The following is a 22,316-nucleotide window of genomic DNA, read 5'->3' as shown; positions in this document are numbered from 1 at the left end:
TAAAGTAGTAGATTTAACCAATGAGCCAAAGATCCTGATGGAATGAATGACTCTTGATTGTTTAATTTGGTTAACAAGTTGACACATGACAATTAGTCTTTGAGAAATAACTTTATAATGTTGTTGTTTATTGCTTGCCGCAATAACATGATCTCAGATAATGATTACAGAAGAATCTTTTTACTGTGTTCTCAGAAAACGAAATTCACCACAGGACAGATAGGAAGCAGGTATGTTGGTCTTCCTCTCTTTTCTCTGAAACCTGGAAAGAAAAATAGAATCTTGTGCAGCAAAAGAATATGAAATGTTATAACTTGAGTGATGGAAATTCACGTATATAAAAAAAACTGTTAGTGGTAACTATGTTTTGCCTTTCATAGATCCAAACCCACTCCCTGCGGAGGTCCAGGTCTCTCTTCCTGGACACTGAACATCCTTGCTATATCTACTCAACATTTTGTTCCTAAAGTTTGTGAATTCATCTTACACAAACTGCAGGGAAGAAGAGATCCTTTATACACATTTTTGAAATCCCTAACATATCACTTTTCTTTTATGTAAATACTGAAGCAAGAGACTCTTAGAACAGCTTTACTGAGGCCTGTCTGCCCATCCCAACCCCCTGCTCTCCCTGTCAACATTCATAGATTCTGTTGCCTTTCCTTCCTGGTCCAGACATCTGACTGTAGTAGCAGAAGGGCAGAAGAGTGGATACCTTTAGGTATTCAGAAAACTGCTGGGACAGTAAGAGTGTGCTAGCACAAATGCAGCTGTGCCATCCCGTAAGGAGTGAATGATACTCAGAGAAACATTACAGGACAAGTACTGGGGTCTGTTAGGTGTAAGGCATGGGGGATGAGCCAGAAATTGACATTGAAGCATGAGAAGGGAAAAGCCAAAACGACCAAATAAGTTACCAATACATTTAGCCTTTGATTGAGATACAAGTTATTACCTTTGGTGAATTTTACTTGATGTTTTTCAAGCAACCTGACTTTTGGCTGACAATTTTGGACCCTGAGAGAGAAAAAAAAGAGAAATAAAAACACATAGGAAGACTTCTGAGAAACCTCCATACTGTTTTCCACTGTGGCTGCACCAATTTACATTCCCACCAACAGTGTATGAGGGTTTCCAAAAACTGAAAATAGAACTACCATACAACCCAGTGATGCTATTCCTGGATATGTGTCCAAAAAAAGAAGCACTAATTTGAAAAGATACATGCACCCCAATGTTCATTCATATCAGCATTATTTACAATTGCCAAGATATGGAAGCAACCTAAGTGTCCATCGACAGAAGAATGGATAAAGAAGATGGGGCCCGTATATACAATACAATACTACTCAGAGATTAAAAAAAAGAATGAAATTTTGCCATTTGCAACAATAAGAATGGACTTGGAAGGCATTATGCTTAGTGAAATACGTCAGACAAAGACAAATACTGTATGATATACGCATATGTGAAATCTAAAAAATACAACAAACTAGTGAATATAACAAAAAAGAAGCAGACTCACAGATATAGAGAACAAACTAGTGGTTACCTATAGGGAGAGGGAAGGGGGGGATGGGAAATATAGGGGTAGGGGATTAAGAAGTACAAACTATTAAGTATAAAATAATCTATAAGGATATATTATACAACATGGGGAATATCGTCAGTATTCCACAATAACTATAAATGGAACATAACTTTTAAAAATTGTGACTCACTATATTATAGGCCTGTAACTTATATAGTATTGTGCAGCAGCTCTACTCCAATAAAAAAAATGGAAAGAAAAATTTAAGACGTTATTATTTGAATTTAGAGAAGCATATTGTCTTGAGTTTTGTAAAGAAAAGTTAAACCACTCCTGTGTTGTACAGGAGACAATGAACAATTTCTTCTGGTGATCTTGGAAACAGACACCCCAGCCTTTTACAAACTGCCAGGGAATTCATCTCTCCCTTTATGTGGTCTCAATACATACACTCACCTGGATAAATGCTAAATGATACTAATACCCTCTAATGAAATCAAGCATGTTTTTCAAAAAACTAGTAGTTTGTGCCAAAAAAAATTCCCAGATTAAGCACCCACTCAGAAAAACAGAGGGCTCTAAACCAGAATGAAAGCTCTGTGTGTGTGTGTGTGTGCCTGTGAATGTGCATGAAGCATGTGAGTGTGAACGAAGTACGTGTGTGTGCATGAGTTGTGAGTGAGTCTGGAGGGGAGTGGGTGTCACTAGGAAAGAAACAGTGAGCAAGGTACTTCCAAGGAGCATCCACTGGGGCTGACACTCACAGGTGCCTGAGGCTCCTGGAACACGAACCAGCAGGGGACACATCTCCTCTCATCTTCTCTGCCACCTCCTCACTTCACACACAGGTATTCTCTAGCAGGGGATGTTGGGACAAAGACCAGGAAGGTGACACAGCCACCCCCTGAAAGACCTCATCACTTCCTGATGTCCTTCCTGTTCCCCTCTCTTTGAGACTGATATGATCTCCTTTGCAAGTCAGATTAACTATTTATTAACCAACTGGATGGTATAATTCAAGGATAATTATTACCATCCTCATTTAAAGAAGATGAACCGCAGTTCAGATTAAGTGACATGACCATGACTGCCAGCATAGAACCTATGATTTCCTGACGCCTTTTCTTACACCATGTCGTCACCAAGGAGATGGTGCCAAAGCCCTGTCAGAGAGACGTCTGCATATTTAGTTGTGTAGCGATTGTGCTCTCAGGCCTCAGCCTGGGAGACATTGCAGGGAGGAAGGGGGGTCCTAAGGGGAGTTCTGATTTCTTTTGTTTGACCAGGAATACCAGTTGGATTTCAGGGGGAAAAGAGCTGGAAGTACCTCTTCCTTGAAGCAGGCTTCAGGCCCCTGGGCCTGGCAGCACTTCTTCACCACATTTGTGAAATCCACCAGCAATGACTGCAGCTCCACCCTTGTAAGTTCAGGCTTCAGTTTCACTAAGTTGACAAGAAACCTGTGACCCAGTGAGTCAAACAGAATTAATTAACGATTTCTTTCTGCAGCCCTCTTCTCCAAAAGGCTAGTTATAGAATCATATGTCTTAGGAATCTCCATTTGGGTGAATGTAAAATGTTAAAGTATTCCACTTTTGAAAGGATGTCCTGAAACTTTCCTGTTAAACACATGGGATGGATTCCATTATAACAATCTTTGGAGAGCTACGTAATCATGGATGAAATTGTATAAAATATGGGAACATATAGTAAGTCTTCAATATGCACAATATTGTAGACTATGTGACTACATTTGATGTCTCTAGAAAATTCATGTCCAAAGCAACATCTATTCCCCCTTCCTCAATAACTGAATTCTGTTTCCACTCCACTTGATACAGACACTGCTTAATCTAAAAAAAACCAAAAAAGATCTGATTCCTTGGCATTTATAGCATTGCCTGAGAAAACAAAAGCAAAATTCCTGTTCCTTTTGGGCCTCTCTTATCTGCAAACATTAAGAGAGATTCTCAGAGCAAACATCTATGACATGCTCTCAAGAAAATCTGATTCATTATGACCCTTCTAGGAGCATTTTTATGGCTACTCTCACCCACCTTTTCAAATCACAGTCTTTTGGACCCTCCAAGGCTCTAGCAAAGGAAAAGACTAGCTAGGTTTTAACTTACAATTGGGCAGACTGGAAAGTGTGACAGAAAGAACAGGATTATAACACCAAAGATCACATATCCATTACGATAAAACTTCTCATTAATACATGCTATGTCTTCTGGCTGAAGAAAAAGGTGAACAGTAGAGAATGTCTGTACCTGTCTTTCTTTCTCTGGAGCTCCTCATTATGAGCCTGACACAAGTCTGTGTGAAAGGTAAATAAACCTTGAGAGGTTGGTGGAGGCACATACGTCTTATCGGCTTCCAAGCCCTCAAAGCAGGACCTTCTGAAGGCAAAGTTTGTTTTACAACAGTGGTCCACAGCAGGGTTGATACTTCGATTTTCATTTATTCCACATAACTCTCCAAGAACTAAGTCCACCTATACCAATGAAAGTTGCAATGGAGTTTTGAAATACAGCTAGATGAATTGTTAGTTTGTGCTAGTATCACTGTCAACTTAGAAAAACTCATGCACTTGTAACATGAAACGACGTGCAAAGAAAAGTAGAGGCTGGTGTCCCAAATGACATTATAACAAAAATGCAAGCCATAGCAATTTAAATGTCTAGAGATTAATTCTTGTTAACATATATACAAATTTGTGATTTTGAGCAGAGAGCTGCAAACAGCCAACTGAAAATGGCATCAGGACACTGTGGCCCTTAGTTTTAGTCCCCTTCTGGGATGTCCCCCACGTACTGTCCAGCCCAGACCTAAAAAGGTGCACCCAACCCGAACTGGGCTGTAAACAGCAATTCTCCTACTGACCTGGTGGGACAAGAGAGAGAATCTATCCCATTACTTAAGATTATGAAATTTTCTCTATCATTCTGAAATAATTCTATGATTCCAAGTGGTTTGCTCTAACAAATTGCTTCTAATATAAATAAGAAGTAATAAAGATGATTTGGAGAACCCCAAGCAAATATTTAAGACTTCTCTTTTGCTTCTCAGGATTTTGACACAGTAAGCCAAAAATAAAACTTGACCTTCCTTGCTTAACAATCTTGAAAACAATGAAGAGAGGAAGACGGATAATCACTATAAATGAATGAGTGCAAAAGTATCCTTTTTTTTTTTTTCTTTTAGGAATAGTCAGGCACATGGGCCAGGCTCACCAAATTATCAACGCAGGCAAACTCTTCACTCAGTGTACAGCAGGTGGTCAAAGCTGTCACCATTTCCTTGCCAAGAAAGGTCAGTTCTTCAGTGGAGAGCTGGGGGGCTAGTTTTGTGAGATTGATGAGGTAGCTGAAAGAACATTTGTCTGTTTGTTCTGAACAAAAGCAGGTACCCATTTTCCCTTGTCTAGCCCCCTGAAGCCCCAACCCTGCAAGGCTAGGGACAACCAACGTAAGGGCAACATGAAGCTCAGCTCTCTCATAAAGTGGTAGAGAACAGTCTCTTCACTCCCTGTTTTCCTGCACCCTGCCTCCTAGATCGCTGTATTTCGGTTTCCTTCTAATTTCATGATAATTCAGAAACTCTCAGATTTGCCCATCCTTCTTCACCTGTGAGTATAGGAGCTCCTTGGTAGAAAATATCTTAGCTAGTATGTAAAATCCTGCTTGAGATCCCTTGAGCAGTTAATAAATATTTCAAAGGGAAAATTTAATAGATACATGTTGGAAAAGGATAATCTGAGATGGAGGAAACAAAGATATTTAATGGGCTGAGTTTTCAGATAACAGCACAATTGCAGAAATAGTGAAAATATATTTTTTAAACTGTGTTTTGTTGTGACTTGAAGACGTTTGGTTTCAACACGCAATACATTAGCATGGTAATTAATTAAGAAAATCCAGAACAAACTTCATATTATTCATGAATGCTCACAAGAATACTTAGAAATGAATAGTAAAGTGTTAAGTAAATCCAGAATTATTTTTTTTGCTCAATAAGAATTATTTCCTTAAATAATTCTTCCTTGGGAAATTATAACAACCTGAAGTTTTCTCCATCCCACCCCACACCCCTGAAACAGGGTAAAATCCAGAAATTCTGGGCTGGGAGTGAGAAAGACTAGTCCAAACAAAAACTAATGCATTAGAGAATCAGTTTGTCCAGAATCCTGTATGTCTTCAATTTCTAGCCTCATTTCTGGTAAAGGTTTAATATGACAGCTCAATGTGCCTTCTTGACTTTTGTGTTTTTATTCTTTCCCAGAGTTTATGAACTTGTCATAACTAAAAGACTGAGCTAAGATTTTGACACTTTGTGGCACTCTTTATTTTATCCTGGTCACCATTGTTAACCTACTTGTGCAAACAACTTACTGGTATTTCAAGTCATCCTTCCCCGAGATCTGAAAATGTTCACATTCTCGCTGTACTATCTTGAGGCTTTTCTCAGTTGTCTCATTGAATTTGTTTTCCTGAAAATACGAACAATCATGTTTATGAACATTTTATCTAAAATTTAATCATAAGCTTCAACTTGTCTAATTGCTCTTTTAATTTATATAGCATTTTCAAACTCTAATTATCATACACTAGTCATTAAATTGAGGGTAGTTTTTATACATGTAAGAATTTGAATTTCTTAAGTTATAGTTTTTGCTAAATTTGAAAGCTCAAAATTTTCATTATCATTACCTTGTAGAGGTATCATTACCTTATAGAGCTTTCCAGTCTGCAAAGTGAAATTCAAATCTGATGTTGACAATGATCATATTTTTTTTTTTAGAAAGAGGTGACAAGCTGTTTATTTTTTTTATGTATGTATGTATTTATTTCGTTATTTATTTTAGCAGCGTCACGGCATGTGGGATCTTAGTCCCCCGATCAGGGATCGAACCCGTGTTCCCTGCAGTGGAAGCCCAAGTCCTAACCACTGGACCACCAGGGAATTCCCAGACAATGATCATATTGATTCTCACTTTGAAGTGGCCAGAGAAGTTATCTGGCGCTATGAAGTCAAGTGGCTTGCCTAGAATCACCCAGTGAGTAAGTATTGCTACGTAACATTTTTAATCACGTGTATCTTTTTTATATCTTCTTTTTCATCACTTAGAACTGGAACTTAAAACCTCCAATAATTGTCCTCAAATATTTGATAAACTCTCTCTCACACGGCATAAAATTGGACATCTACTAAGTGACCACTAGAGAGAAAACTACACACTAGTGGATGAATGCTGTGGGACGAATTGTGTCTCCATATAATAAAGAGAATTTTCTAGCACTATGATGCATTTAAGGATCAGGAACAGACCTCCTTGTTAGGGACAGCGGTAGAGCTGGATAAAACTTAAGTCTTCTTACTTCTTGTTCAAATATGAATGGGTGTAAACTGACATTTTTGGCAAGTGGAGGTAATTTTTTAAGTAAAGCAAAATCAACACTTATCAAATGAATGAGAAACAAATCAAACATGACAAATAATTAATTTCTATAATACACAAAAAGTGCATATGAACTGATATTAAAAAATGCTAATTTCAACAGGAAAATGGGTAAAAGACGTGAGCAAATTGTCCACAGGAAATTTATAACTACAGTAGCTAAAATCATATGAGAAAAGTTTAACTTCATTAAAAAATTAATTAAAATTTTAAAACATGCTCATTATTTAGCAAAGTTAATTTCTATGTGCAATGTTGGTGAAGGTGGAGGTAAGATGAGCATTTTCAAGCACTGTTATAGGACTATATGCTGCTAATAACTTTCTAGATAGTAACCTGGCCATTTGTATCAAATATTTTTTATTTTAAAGTCTATATAATTTGACTTAATAATTTTCCTTCTGATAATCTGTCTAAAGAAAATAACCATAAATATTAATAATGATGAATGGAATGAGATACTTAGGGTCACTTATAAATAAAATTTTTAAGAAGTTAAATCAATGTCCAAAATGTCAAACATACAGTACGAGAGCATTTAAATCAATTATTATGATGGAATACCATCATGTAAAATAAATACATTTTTTTAAAGTCTGTTTAATAACATAAAATGTTTTTATGCCAATAAAAACAGATCCAAAAATTTCTTAAGAAAATATTATTCCAATCTTATTTTTAAACACACATATAAATGTATTCATATATGCATAGAAAAGATGAAAAATGTTAATTATAGCTATTTCTTGGTGACAGAATCAGAAAATTTTTATTTTTTTCTTTGTAAATTTTGATACTTTCCTAATCATCTTTAATAATCATTTATTATTTTTACTATAACAAAAAATTGAATTGGCCCAAGAAACTACAGAGTACATAAATAAAAATATAAATGTTTAATGGGAAGAATTTTTTGCATCAACACACAGGATTTGAAGTTCAAAACATTATGAGTAACCCAAACCGATGATGTTGGTCTTCCCTATGATCAACTTACACTGAATTTAAGGTAGACTCAGATTTGTCAATCACATTTTCCACCCTCTGAACCAGAGTGAAACTTTGATAGTTTTTAAATGTGTGTTGTTTTATTTTGTTTATTTAATTCTCTGAGCCTACTAGGATGGAACTTACCGCATGTCTGTAACAGTCTAGAGGGTTTTCCGTGTTGCAACACTCTCTCAGGACATCCTCATACACTCCAGCAATTCTTAACAACTCTGGTGTGGACAGTTCTGGATGTCTCCTTGAGTATTGATAAAGAAACCTGCGATGTGTAAAATATTTTGTATATTAGAACTTCGAGAAAGAGCAAAACACCAAATCCTGCTATCTTTTACTCTAAAGAGATCTTCTAACACTGAGTCTGTCTTCATATGCTAAGTTCCTCCTCTGGTTTGGTCAGGGAATGATTTAAGAGGACATTTTGACAACAGGAGATCATTTTACAAAGGTTCTCTTCCATATTATGTTTTAAACTAACAATCCTTTTACTTGGAGGGATAGAATGATTAAAGGTATTTAGCATTCATTGTTAGAATGATTTAACCCATAAAGCATCAGAAATAGTAGATCATGCCACCAATACTTTAGAAAATACATATCGAGTATAATTCTGTTGGAAAATGCATTCAGACCTCCATCTTGAGATGGTGGGAATATGGATTTCTCCCCGCTCCCGGTGCCAACTTAGGGAGAGATTGTGGAGCAGCCTTTGCTCATTCCTTCATCCTGTCACTTGTCAAATATGGGAATAATCACTCCTGCCACCCTAAGTCATTGGTGAAGGTTTCCATGGCCTCGGTGAAGTATATGTGGGTGTGATTTGGGGAGAAAGTGAGAAAGGGAGAGAGAAGAGGCTAACACTTATTAAGCCCTTAGTAGGTGCAAGGCACTGGATCAAGCTTTGTGCATAGGAGACCAAGATAGGCTTCCTATCCTTTATAAAACACTTTCTCATTTAACTTCACTTAACCCTCAAGGTAAGTACTATATTATAGCTGAGGAAACTAAGTTTCAGACCAGTTAAGCACCTGGCTGTTAGTGGAAGTATAAAATTTGAACCTAGGTCCCATAGGATGCCTACTTTATTCTTGTTTAAACCAAGTTGACTCTGCTCAAAAGAGAGGTGTTTTCTTTAACTACCTCTACTGTGCTGTTTAGAAACTTCTTCATAAAAGTATCTTCTTTATTCATTCAAATTAAGTAAAAATGGTCTATGTTTTGAGAGAGCAATACCTCACAAGAGTTCTCCAAGTCCAAGGGACGTTTTATAATCTCTTTTTGGTTTGCAACTTTTTTCTCTTGATTAATCTTGGTTTTTCTGACATCATCTCTCCTGCTTCCCCACCTGCCTTCTCAATCCCATTTGTGGGATGCATTCCCATATCCTAAAGCAGTGGTGTTTAACCTTCAGAGAATCAAGTGTTCCCCTTAATATCTCATGTAAGCCGTGGACCTTTCTCCAGGAATAAAATTACACCTAAAAACACACCACCAAAATACTGCAAAAAAAAACCCTGGGAGCCGACCCTAGCCTGGCAGACCCACTGAGGTCTTGCATCAAATGTTTCATCCAGAAAAACTGCACCTGAAACATTTCTGGCTCAGCATGTTCATTGCTGCTCTATCATTTCTCCCCAGGCTTCAAACACTATTTTAGTTGTCATAGTGATGGTGATGGAGATGATGCAGATGAGGATGAGGACGAAAATTGCTTCCATTTAGCAAGCATATGTCGGGTACAAGTGAAACACCTTGCATCTATCATTTAGATTAATTTGACTCATGAGAAGCAATAGAGCACAGTGGTTATAAGAGCAGGAGTCTGAAGCCACACTGGTTACATTTGAATCCTGGCTCCACCACATATTAGTTGTGTGACTTTGTAGCAAGTTACTTAACCTCTGTGCCTCAGTTTCCTTACCTGTAAAATGAGGATAATAAAAGTGTTCTAACCTCAGAAGGTCGTTCTGAAAATTAAATTGGTTAATAGATGAGAAGCACTGAAAATTTGGTAAGTATTCAATAACCTGTATCTTCAATCCAGACCTCCTTCCAGAATTCCAGGTTCATATATTAAATTATCTTGTGACATTCCCAGTTAATTACCTCACAGGCACCTCAAAGTCAAGGTGGTCAGATTCAAACATATTCTCTTTCCCACAAAACATTCCCCCATACTTCCCATCTCATTGAGTCTGAAAACTACTTACCAACCACCTAAGCCCCAAACTGGGATTCATTCCAGATGAAGTTTCTAAAAAACAAAAGTGATTTTGTCCTTCCTTATTCTTCAGTGAAAACCCTTCAGTGGCATCTCGTTACTTAGCATGCCTGTATGATCTGACCCATCTACCTCTCACTACCCTCCTCTCTCACTGCAGAAACCCTATTCACAACCACATATACACCAAGCAGTTTTACACTTCTATCCATGCTCTACTCCTTCTGTCCAGATTACTAAAATTTCTTCCAGTACCTCCTTCCCATCAAGCCTTTCCAGGGTCCCCAGGGACTTCCTCCCCTGTCCCCTCATTACCTATCATCTAGTGCTATCAGAAATTAAAGAGCATTTCTTGCACTCATTTATTTACGAGGCTATGTCTTCTCACATCACACTTCTTATTGATGAAAGCTTACTGGGGATAAGAACCCTGTCTAACCTAGTAAAGTCCCTGGATTATATTTTATAACCAAAATATTTGGAATGAACAAATATTCTTATATGAATTTTATATATGATTACCTACAATACAGAGAGGTTAACTTTTGTCCCACTGACTCAACCAGGACTCAAATCTAGTCCTTTTGGCTCCAAGTCAACTAGTCTTCCCCTGAACAGCTGGGCAGCTGTGTAGGGGGTGGGATGGCAAGGGAGGGCAGAGCATGGCAGGTAAGCCTGCAACTTCTCAGGCCCGACCTCTTAGGGTCTAATCCCTACTCTGCCATATTTTAGCTGTGAAAGTTGAACAAGTTACTTAACTTCTCTGTACCTCAGTTTGCTCATCTGAAAATTGGGAGAAATCACACTTATTTTACATGACTGTATGAGAATTAAAATAAATAATCCATATAAAGTACTTAGCCCATTGTCTGGCACATATCAAGTACTCAATAAATGTTAGCCATCACATCATAACACAGTTGCATTTTCTTAAAATCAGGTAAAAAGACTATAATCGATAGCCATGACTCTTAAAATTAGGTGAGACCCAATACTTATGTGATTTAAATGATCCCTATTCCTTCCACCCAAGTTAGCCAAAATAGGTCAAATCCAAAGTTTCTGTTTTCCTGATAAATGTCAATATAGAGTTATGTTACTCAGCCATGAAGTTCTCTTGGTCAGCATCTCGTTCCTCACACACATTTTCGCTTTCAGTAAACTTTGCTTCTCTTAGGGGTAAGTTGTTTGGTCTATCATCTTTATTTGAGTAAATTATGCACTCGCCGCGCTCTGGTATTTTCTTTTCACAGCACTCTTTGATTTTGCTGGAGATGGAATCTTGTTTTGAACAAATATGGCTCATAACCTTGCTCTGTATCAAATAAGAATGGGAAATGACTTTATTTTCACAATATCGTCAGGGCTGGATTTTCCTTCCAAAATCAACGCAAAATCAACCATGTGCATAACATCTGGACTTGTTTCATCAGCTAATTTGATAGATAATTAAATTTTGTATTGATTTAATACAATGAACTTTCATATTAAGGCAAGCTTTATTTCTCAGGATTTTAGATGATATAATTATGAAAAATAGACTCATAAGTTTACATTCATTGTTAAGTATTAATCTTTTAAATACTTTACCCCTACTCCACTGGTGTATCGGCATTTTAAATTCTAAATGCTGTTTCTTTCCCATGAGAGTTTATCTGTACTTTAATGAGGGCCACCAAAGACATGTTACTGTAATATCTATGATCCTAGATTTCTTCTCTTATGGCCTGAAACCACATTGCCAGGTATATAGTAGAAACTCAAGAAATATTTGATAAGTGAATGAAAGAATGGTAAACTAATGAACCACTACAGCAACTACCAGATGAAGGCTTCTCAAACATAAGGAGATATTCTGCTCATTGTTGTCATTTTCCTATAGACATTATTAATCTGAAGCTGTTCAAATTATCAAATAATGTACAAAATAGTAAACCCTACTCTCTCCCCTCTCCCCACTCTCCCTACCCAATTCTGACCTCCATATAAAGTTACGGGAATAAGGGAGAGGGTGAAGCTCTCTTGGTTATACATTAGTTGGATAATTTTTTAAAAGCTAGTCTAGCCTCTAGTCCTCTCTCCAGACGCTCCAGAATTAGGCTGTACATTCCTCCTACTCTCTGTCCTAGCGTCTCATGAACTACATTGAGTTCTGTCAAAGCACGAGGCTATTCCAGACTCTCTGACTTTGCTCAAGCTGTTCCCCGGCCTGGAATCTTCTTCTGCGGAACACTGGGGATAAGGAATGAGATGAAGCTCTAGGCTGAGGTGAGAAATGGAAAGGAGGCTGGCACCATGTTTCCAGCAAACCGCCTAGAACCAGGGAGCCCATCTTTGCAAACATATATACATTTCCCCTAAGGCCATCATCGTTCTAGGCAACACATCTCTTATTGTCTGAGAATTAATTTTTATTTTGAATAAATTATGATTCTATTCCTCTTATTTCTACATAAAACCATCAAAGAAAAGGATATTAAGAATATAATATGATCCCTTAGTCTCAGCTCCAAACTTCAGGGAAAAATCTTCAATTATATCCTTTCAGTACATTAAATTTAATATTATAAAACCAACATCCCCATAAACAAACAAACAAAAGTAAATAGCGAGTGAGATTGCTTTTCATTGAAATACAGTTAAGGACAAAATAATTCTTGGTGATATCTACTGTCCACTACTTGAAATAAAATGTACATATCATCACATACTAAAATTCAAGTTGTCTAATTAACATGATGTTTCCTTGTGAATTTAAAACAGTAAGATTAATTAAAAGTCACTAAGAAAAAGCCTAATTTCAACTAAGAAGTCGGGATATTTTTAATGAAATTGTGTTACCCTCATATGCATAAACAAGTTCAACTAGGTCAACAATATATTTACCAGTATATGTCATTAGAGAATCACATTAAAGACTAGAGTAAGAGTTATTTTAAATTAACATATTTACTTATCTGGAAAGACTGTTCCTAAACAGCCTGAAGAAACTCAGACAAAGCAGCTCTTAAACACATAAAGATGAATCATTTTCTGAGCTTTACTCTTAATTTCTAATATAGCTAAAGAGTATTTGCAATATTAAAGAAAACTTTAGTCTGGCCTAAATTAATGTCCACAAATTCTAAATTCCTGGAGTTTATGTCATGTGCATTTAGCCATATAAAATAGAATCTGCTGAGTAGCCTAAAAACAATCCCATGTATAAAAAGCTCCAAAGTTTTATTTGGTCTTGTTTGTTAACATTTTTTATTTTATTTATTTTATGTTATTATTTAACAATTTATTTTTTGTTGAAGTATAGGTGATTTACAATGTTGTATTAGTTTCAGGTGTACAGCAAAGTGATTCAGTTATATATATAACTGAATATATATGTATATAAAAGAATATATATATATTCTTTTTTCAGATTCTTTTCCATCATAGGCTATTACAAGATATTGAATATAGTTCCCTGTGCTATACAGGAGGTCCTTGTTGTTTATCTAGTTTATATATAGTAGTGTTATCTGTTAATCCCAACCAATTTATCAACATTCTGATTTTATTGTGGTGAGTAGCCACACATTAGGGCAACTTCGAAATAAAAAATAGCCACCCCCAAAATCACTATTTTTACTTGGTTTTATAGAATACTTACCCTGCCATGGATGCACTGCACAACATCCCCTTCACAGCATCCATCATATTTGGAAGAAACATCTTCTAGGAGGGAGATAAGTTCCTTAAATTCAATCTTGGGGAATTTTTGACTAAGTACAGCAATGTTTCTGGAAATAGAATTGATAAACCACTAAAACAACTTGAACAGCCAGTAAGGCAAGAGGGAGCTCTTTGCTAATACAGTACAAATAGCTGCAGTAAGCATGTGGTACACTTGTTTTTTTCACTGATGGCTTTACCAATGATTATACATTGCATGGCCCACATGATCATTTTGAAAATCCTAGGTTGATATTTTGAGTCCTAGATCAGGACTGGGGAAAAAAGGGCCTGAGAGATGTACCCTCTTCCATAATTGTTATAGCAAAACACTTCTTTTAAGGACCACCATTTCTTGTTGTAAGCCCATGGCTGGCATATGTTATTCATCACAGAATCCTTTCCTGCTGATCTATTTGAAATCTCAGAATTTTTCACAAAACATTGCACTAGCATCATTGCTAGTTGGCTAGGGTAAGCATGTAAAATAAAATTTATCCCTAGAGTGTAGTCTCCTAGTCATTAAAGTCAAAGATGGATGGTTAAGTCATGTCTAAATCACTTGAAGGTTTTAAAACTCAGGTTCAGAACTCCTGGACCCACTCAGATTCCCAACTAACCAAAAACTAACTCAGAAGTAGTCCTTTTTCTCTCTGGGGTCTCCCCACCTTGCAGGTCTTCTCTCATCCGGACCTACTGTCTTGGTCTGAGTAATCCACCCAGACTGAGCCCCACCTCAAAACCCTTGAGGAACTAGGAAGAGTATAAATAAAAAGTCATCAATGATTTAACAAAAATGGGACTTAGACAAGAAAATACAAGTAGAAACAAAATACTCATTATAAAACTCACATAGATTTTAAGATTTGCGGTCCAAATTTCATAAGTGCCCCACAGACATTTTTTTGATAAGAAGATAATGCTTTTAAATATTGTATGAAAGTTTCTGCCTGAAGGATAAAGAGAAATTCTGTTGAAGCAAGAGCAAAATCCCACTATTCTCTTATTTCTTAACCACATGTCAACCAAACAATTCCAAACTTTGCTCAGAAACAGAAAATTATGGGGTTTTTATCTCAGGAAATGTACATATCAAAATATAAATTTGTGGCTTATTATAAAGGTGGGACCAGTCTTCCCAATGACTGAATTATACTTGATGGGAAGATGAGTGGTGAAGAGTGCTGTGAGCTTGTCCATCTCTACCAGGATGATTCAGTTTTATGGGTAGTCAAAAGAGGACTTGTCCAAGATAGAAGATAAAATGTCATTTTTACCCTGGTTATTTACTCACTAGCATTTCCTTCCAATTCACAAGGAAGACAAAGCCAGAAGAGAAACCCTAGAAATGGGCAATTGTCTTTCAAGGGTCTCAAGTAATAAGAAATTTAGATCAGTAGCAGGTGGCCAATGGGTTGAAAAACCAGTGAAAGTGGCAAGAGAATAGTTTTTAAATGGTAAACAACTCTTTTGCTATAATTTAATTTTAAGTAAAGATCTACAGTTTGGGATGAATCCTTGTCCTTTTAAGAAAACAAATGTAGTACCCACCTTTGTTCGAAAGCAGTTAGCTTTTTCTTGTTCTTCACAGCATGTTTTAGTCATCTCCTCAAAACGAGCAGCAGCAGTAAGAAGTGTAGGGGCAAAAACAAAGGGGTTCCTTCTGGAAACTTCGTAGATATAACTATAAAAGAAAAAAGGAAGGAAGGAGGGAAAGAAAAAAACAGGAAGGTAATGAAGAAATGGTAGACAAGGGAAGGAAAAGAGAAGATTTAAAAAGACAAGAAGAACAAGTTGTGAAAGTAAAGGTGAGAGGAAGAAGGATTTCCCATTACTGAAGGCTTCAGTGGAAGGCAGCATTATCGAGTCTCCAATAAAAGTTGTATCACTGAAGTTGCCAACTCCCAAAGAAGAATGATGATTGCCATTCTAATCATGAACACGGGGCTCTGGCTATTCTTCTTCTTCCCCTATCATGCCAGATGGTCAGCATCTCTCCTTTTCAGGTTCAAAGAACAGCTACCTATACACACTCCATCCAAGATTCAGAGATCATAATCACTTATGTTCAAACAAGCTTTGTGGTTTAAGCTTTCCAGAAAATGTCTCTGCTTCTACAACTACTACACTACTGAAAACAGATCTTTGCTAAATATCCATTGATGTAATGTTTACCCTTAGTAAAAGCTATAACTCTCCATTGAAAGACTATATTATTTCCTCCAGTAGAACTTTGGTGCCATGCACACCCTTCAGTTCTGGGGCTCATCCCATTAGAAAATACACATCACAATGAAAGGATCTTGAAATCAGGTTTCATATCTTATTCATCTCCTCAGCAATGACCACAGAATCTGACACACAAATGCATGTTGAATGATCAAGAAACCCAGCTATGTTCTTTTGGAAGAGATATTGGATTTAGTCTAAGAATAATTCTTCAATTAAATCATTTTTCTACTAAAATTAAACTTACTTGTTTAGAAAAGATTCTCTGTTATTTTTATAAGTCTGGCATTTCTCTTCAGGATCCAGAATAGGGAGAGGAGGCAAAAATCCTACATCAGCTTTCTTATTATGGAGGAAACAATGTTTTCTTTCAAAGTCAGCCTTACGGCAGCAGTGTGAAAAATTATGCTTTTGTGGCAGTCCCTCCATAGTACATATATTTTCCAGTAAAACATCATTCTGGACAACAGAAAAATAAAAGACATTTTTTTTCATTATGACATTTTTCAACCTTCTGAGATGACACAATGGAGACAATTAGTGGTGAGTGTCACCCTTTGCAAAAGAGATTCCCAAATTTTCCCAATATTACCAGCAGAGCATCTTTACCCACACCCTTGACAACCATCCCATACTTTGGGAAGTTTTCTCTATCCTATCCTGAGGCCCTTCAACCTCTTCCTATTTCTCTACTGCCTACATTTCTCTTACATAATGGCTTTTTTCCTTCTCTTCCAAGGTCACATGGCCAGAGTGTAATGTGTTGGTGAAGTATTTAGTGGTAATGTTTAGTAATAGTCTTCTAGAGATGCAGATGGTGACTCTATTGGGAGGAGGTCAAGAAAAGGGGGTGTGACAGTAGAGTACATATTGAGAGAGGCAGGTAAGGAAAGTCCCTCTACTTTGCCAGGCTATTTCCTGTCTTCCTGCCTGTATACTTACGGTGTGGACTGCAAGATCATAACCAAGTCCTCCTGTGCATCATTACACAGAATTGCATCTCCTAGGAAAGTACCTTACCCTGAATACTAAAGTCAGGCAAAATAAAAATGAGGGGCCCAGGGACTTCCCTGGTGGCACAGTGGTTAAGAATCTGCCTGCCAATGCAGGGGACACAGGTTCCATCCCTGGTCTGGGAAGATCCCACATGCCACGGAGCAACTAAGTCCGTGTGCCACAACTACTGAAGACCACGTGCCTAGAGCCCATGCTCTGCAACAAGAGAAGACACAGCAATGAGAAGCCCACACGCCACAATGAAGAGTAGCCCCCGCTCGCTGCAACTAGAGAAAGGCCACGTGCAGCAACGAAGACCCAACACAGCCAAAATAATTAATTAATTAATTAATTATTTTAAAAATGAGGGGCCCAGATTTCTCCTTCCTGACACCGAGAGATGATGCTTTTAGGAATCTAAGATCTGTATTACTCACCTCCCTCACCATGATTTCTGCTATGAGCAGTTCCTATATTAATTGTTTCTCTTTATCAACGGATAAAATTAAAACACATATTTTGAACAGAGACTCTCATTCTGCCCCAAAACCACATTTGAGTGGCGATTTAGTAGAGATGGCAGAAAATAGCACTCCTCAGGCCCCTGTACGTTTCAGCTTTTTTAGTGTCCTTCTGGAGACATAAGCTTTTGGCCACTATGTTGGTACATGGAACTAACTCTTCCTTATTCCCAAGTTGGCTTCAAGGTCCAAATTCATTCAGGTGGAGGAAGAATTCATTATTGGAATCTTCTAATGAGTCTAGCCAGATACTCATTGTTGTGGGTTGAAAAATATCCCCCCAAAAGTTATGTTCAATTCCTAATCCCCATACCTGTGTATGGGACCTTATTTGGAAATAGGGTCTCAGCAGATGGAACCAAGTTATTGAGAGGGTCTTATCCAATGTGACTGCTGTCCTTATAAGGCGAGGAGAAGAGACTCAGAGAGAAGATGGCCATGTGATGACAGTGGCAGAGATTGGAGTGAGGTAATTATAAGTCAAATAATGCCGAGGATTGCTGGTTATCACAAGAAGTTAAGAGAAAAGCATTCAACGGATTCTTCCCTAGAGCCTCTGCAGGGAGCGCACCCTACAACACCTTGATTTTAGGCATCTGGCCTCCAGAATTGTAAGAGAATAAATTTCTGTTGTTTTTTTTAAAAAAAGGTTTTTTTAATCAAAAAATAAAAGTGAGGGCTATAGAGCATCTCTCTTTTTATATTTCCAAGGCAAAAATTCTCTCAGTGTTGACAAATAAGCTTGTTTGTTTAGGAAATGCAAACAATTTACTTACAGCTAATTTTGAACACTCTGGGAGTGTCATGTCAGCCAAGCATTTATCTCTGTATTCTGTCATGGCTTTTACCAACATTTCTACTTCTTCAAAGGATGCCTCCTGAATATATTGAGCAAATGCAATGATGGTGCTGCAACAGTCCACACAGAGTACACAATGATGACCTGCAGAATTTCGATTTATGTCCAACCAAAAACTCATAGGAACACCCACTTGCAGACTAACCTCAGGAAATTATCAAAGTGTGAAGGCTATAACTTTTACAACTTCTTGACAATTCAATTGCCTCATCTAAATTTTATGATTAACACTGTATTTATTTTTTGATATGGTTTATATTTATTTACATTACTTTTGAGAAGCGTTAATATTTCTGGAAGATACCAGATAAGCTTATAGTAAACACCATCGTCATCAAAATGAGTTTAGAGAAACTCACATATATCCAATATTATCCTCTATAAATTTCTGGGTGATACTGACATCATCTGAAAAGCAAAGATATTCAGGTTATTATATATCCTGGTATTTTAACATTTTCCCAATAAATAACTATATGTGATAAATTTATAAAGTATAAAATAGATAACTGATGGTAGAAAATAATTTTGGCATATTTAACATGAAGAAGAGACATCATATGAACCAAATATTAGATCTTAATCACAGTTGATTACGTGCTCAAAAAATATTCATTAAGTTGAATTGACTTGAATTAATCTCACACTGACCAAACTTTAGATTTACTTTTGATGGCTCCCCAGCCACAAATGTCAGATACAAGCATCATTTCCCCACTAAGTGTCATGTATGACTCGAAAAGTAGTATGTGGGTTCATTGTTAAGTGATATAATGCTACAACTGTGCCCAACAAGAGATACCAGAGCTTGCTGGTAGTAGTAGTAGATTGTAGTGCTAGTCAGACACAGATATTTAAGTGATCTCTGAACTAGTCTAAAATCATTGATTCCCTCCCAGTGAGCATATACTTATCAGAACACATTTATATTTGTTCACATAGACTATTTTCATGGAGTCCTTACTTTTGCAAAGTATTGTGCTGGATACTATGAGACAATCAATGATGACTAAAACATCTCCCCCTGGACCTTGGGTTCCTAAATACTTTCATAGTGCAGGTGACTCATAAACATGACTATAATACAATGTACAATCTATATGACATTCTAAAGTCATGTGGGTAAGTATATGACAGGAATGCTTTATGATCTCTGGGTGAGGAACCAGAAAAGGAATATAGGAGGAGGTGCATATGAGTTGAGTCTGAAAAAAAATGTACAAGATTTCAGCGAGCTGAGAAATAAGGAAACTCATATTTCTTTGTGGAGAGAATGATGTGAGTAAAAGAACAAAGGTAAGAAATCCTGGGATGTCTTTGGGGAAAGTCAGTTAATCCACTCTGATGAAAAAGTGGGTCATAAAGAAGAATAATGGAACCTAAGATAGAAAGAAACTGGGTCCAGATTATGTATATCTTTCATATAAAGCTGAGGAGTTTGGGCTCCAAATGGAAGCCATGGAGAGCCACTGAAAATGTTTATATAGAATAGTAATATCATCATTTCTATATGCTAAAAAATACCAGGCAGGTAGTGGTATGTCTGATATGTTGGGATCTCCCACAGTGCCTGACAAATAGAAAGTGACGAGGACTATTAGTCAACTACATGGATGGAAGAATGAATGGATGGGGTGGAAAAAAGGCAAGAAGCCCATTAGGAGACTTTTGCAATTATCTTACTGAGAAATCAGCAGGACATGAATTTTGGTAGGAGTAATGGAAGTGCAAAGGAAAACATGAATGCAAAAAATATTGGAGACAAAAATCAACAGGATTTTTTAATAAGTTGTTACAGGGGCAAAGGATAAGGAAAACTCAAGAATGACTACCCTTCTTCAAGCCTGGTGACTGGGCTCACTAGCAGACACTGTAGGGGGTACCAAATTAAGACACAATCCACGTCTTCAGGGCCATGGCAACACTTACAGCACCTTGGTGCGAGGTACAAAAATATGATCCTTTCAGGCCAGAGAGATTACAAAAAGACACCTCTGAACAGATGAAGTTCAAAATGCTCCCCCTTTGAGCAGAAGAAATATAAAAGTCACCTTTTCCTCCAGGCTGACACTGCATCAGCCAGGCTTGGGGAATGTACCGGCTTGGGGAGATTTACAAACTGTACAGTTGGAAGAAGCAAGGTCCTGCATACTCTTATGGTGTTTACCACCTAGTTGGGAGACACATTGAACAACCAAAGTTTCCAGAAAAATCTTAACTCATATCTAATGTTCCACTGTTACCATACACTATACACATCTGCAAGAAATACTAATATTTTCAAATCCAAATTATGCCTCCCAGCAACATTTCCTATACTACCATAAGGCCGGTGACCATTTGCTGGGTGTGATAACTGTCTCTGTCTATAGATAGGGTAATATGATGACCAAAATACAATATCTGGGAAGGTTAGTTCACAATATCTGATAAGTATATGTAAACTAGGGAGAAGAAGAAAAAAGCAAGCAAAAAATTAAATTGAAAGAAAACAAAGTTAAAAAAATAGAAATTATCCCAACTTAGTCATTCCTTAGGTGATATACAAGTAAATTTCTTACCTACATCTTGAGGCTTTGTGGGCAGGGTTAAGGATTCAGTCAAAAAGAAAAAGAAAAGAAAACCTGTAAGTTTTAACTGTTTCATTTTTTAAGAAATCACATTCACAAAAGAAAGTAACATGACTGAGGAAAATCAAGTTTTTATATTATTCTTTGACACTATTAGTAAAAAAGTAACTTGTTTAACCAATTTCTCATATACCTCATATTTGATTTTTATTTGATCACTCTGCAGAATTTTTTGCTAATTATTAACTAGGAAAAAATTTTCTCAGTGTTTCACTGGAAAAATCTATTGAGTTAGAAAAAAAGTCCACAGGTTAAGTATGCACAATGCCTAGCCAAATAGACAACCAAAAGAGAAAAAAAATCTTGAAATATTGCAAATGCTAAAAGAGAAAGGGCAAGAATAAATAATTCACCAAAGAGAAACATAACTAGAAAGCCGCTAAATTTTGCTGGTAATCAAAGGAAGTTAAATTTAAAATATATAATTTTTATATACTTGATAGAGTTAGAAAAAAGAAAAAATTAAGATCTAATTCTGGTAAACATATAGCAAAACAAGTACCCACAAAATCAAAGCTTCTAAGAAACAAGTTTATAATAGGAATCAATACACTAAAATGTTCATGTTATTTCAACCAATCACTCAAATTCTCGGAATCTATATTAAGAACATGATTCTAAATATGGAAATATTTTTTAGTACATGATATAGAAGAAGAAATCTATTTCTTAATTATGTCTACTAAAAGGACCTGAAAGCAGTAGCAACCAAGTAGCTATTTGGTGTCCTTGGAGCACATTTTGTGTCCACACCTTGGGTATTAAGCACTCTTCTCTACTATAAGAATCCTGAGCTTCTTAAAGAAATGACTAATTCCAGGGCTGATCCATAAAAACTATAAAATTAGCTGAGAGCACCATGCCAGAAACTAAGGAAATTTTCAAAAACATGTCAAAAGAAGATAGAAACCAATGGGACAATTTGACAGTGAAGTAAATAATGACAAGAATGCATTATAACTCATTGAATTTAGGGGAAAAAAGAATTCATGAATCTATACCAATACTAAATTAAAATAAAAGTCGAGGCAGGAAAAGCTCTTCTCTATATAAGAATGCCAACTGACAAATGTCAATAATCATTTGTAACTCTCAGAGTAAAAACTGATTTAAGCCAGTATCATGAATGGATGCTAAAGTCACTGGTGAGAAATTATCAGG

General features: G+C 36.7%; 1 protein-coding gene across 2 annotated transcripts; it reads right to left on the bottom strand.

Annotated features, from left to right (window-relative positions):
• Positions 1-107: 107 nt before the first annotated feature.
• Positions 108-21,216, bottom strand: AFM (afamin). Of its 2 annotated transcripts, XM_082838299.1 has the most exons (15): positions 21,087-21,216; positions 18,885-18,933; positions 18,443-18,575; positions 16,397-16,608; positions 15,472-15,604; positions 14,773-14,870; positions 13,859-13,988; positions 11,316-11,530; positions 8,124-8,256; positions 5,923-6,020; positions 4,765-4,897; positions 3,802-4,025; positions 2,859-2,991; positions 956-1,017; positions 108-262 (listed from the first exon to the last, which is right to left on the bottom strand). In XM_082838299.1, exons 1-14 carry the CDS (start codon positions 21,169-21,171, stop codon positions 982-984), a joined length of 1,812 nt encoding a protein of 603 aa, XP_082694425.1. In that variant the 5' UTR covers positions 21,172-21,216; the 3' UTR covers positions 108-262; positions 956-981. The 2 variants fall into 2 exon arrangements, with proteins under 2 accessions (XP_082694425.1, XP_082694426.1); XM_082838300.1 differs by lacking the exon at positions 18,443-18,575 and having other exon boundaries at positions 21,087-21,138.
• Positions 21,217-22,316: the final 1,100 nt, after the last annotated feature.

This window comes from Leucopleurus acutus, assembly GCF_964270905.1.
Source record: "Leucopleurus acutus genome assembly, chromosome: 4".
Taxonomy (NCBI): domain Eukaryota; kingdom Metazoa; phylum Chordata; class Mammalia; order Artiodactyla; family Delphinidae; genus Leucopleurus; species Leucopleurus acutus.
The sequence above is the reverse complement of the archived record's forward strand: the minus strand, read 5'-3'. Positions and strand labels throughout refer to the sequence as shown.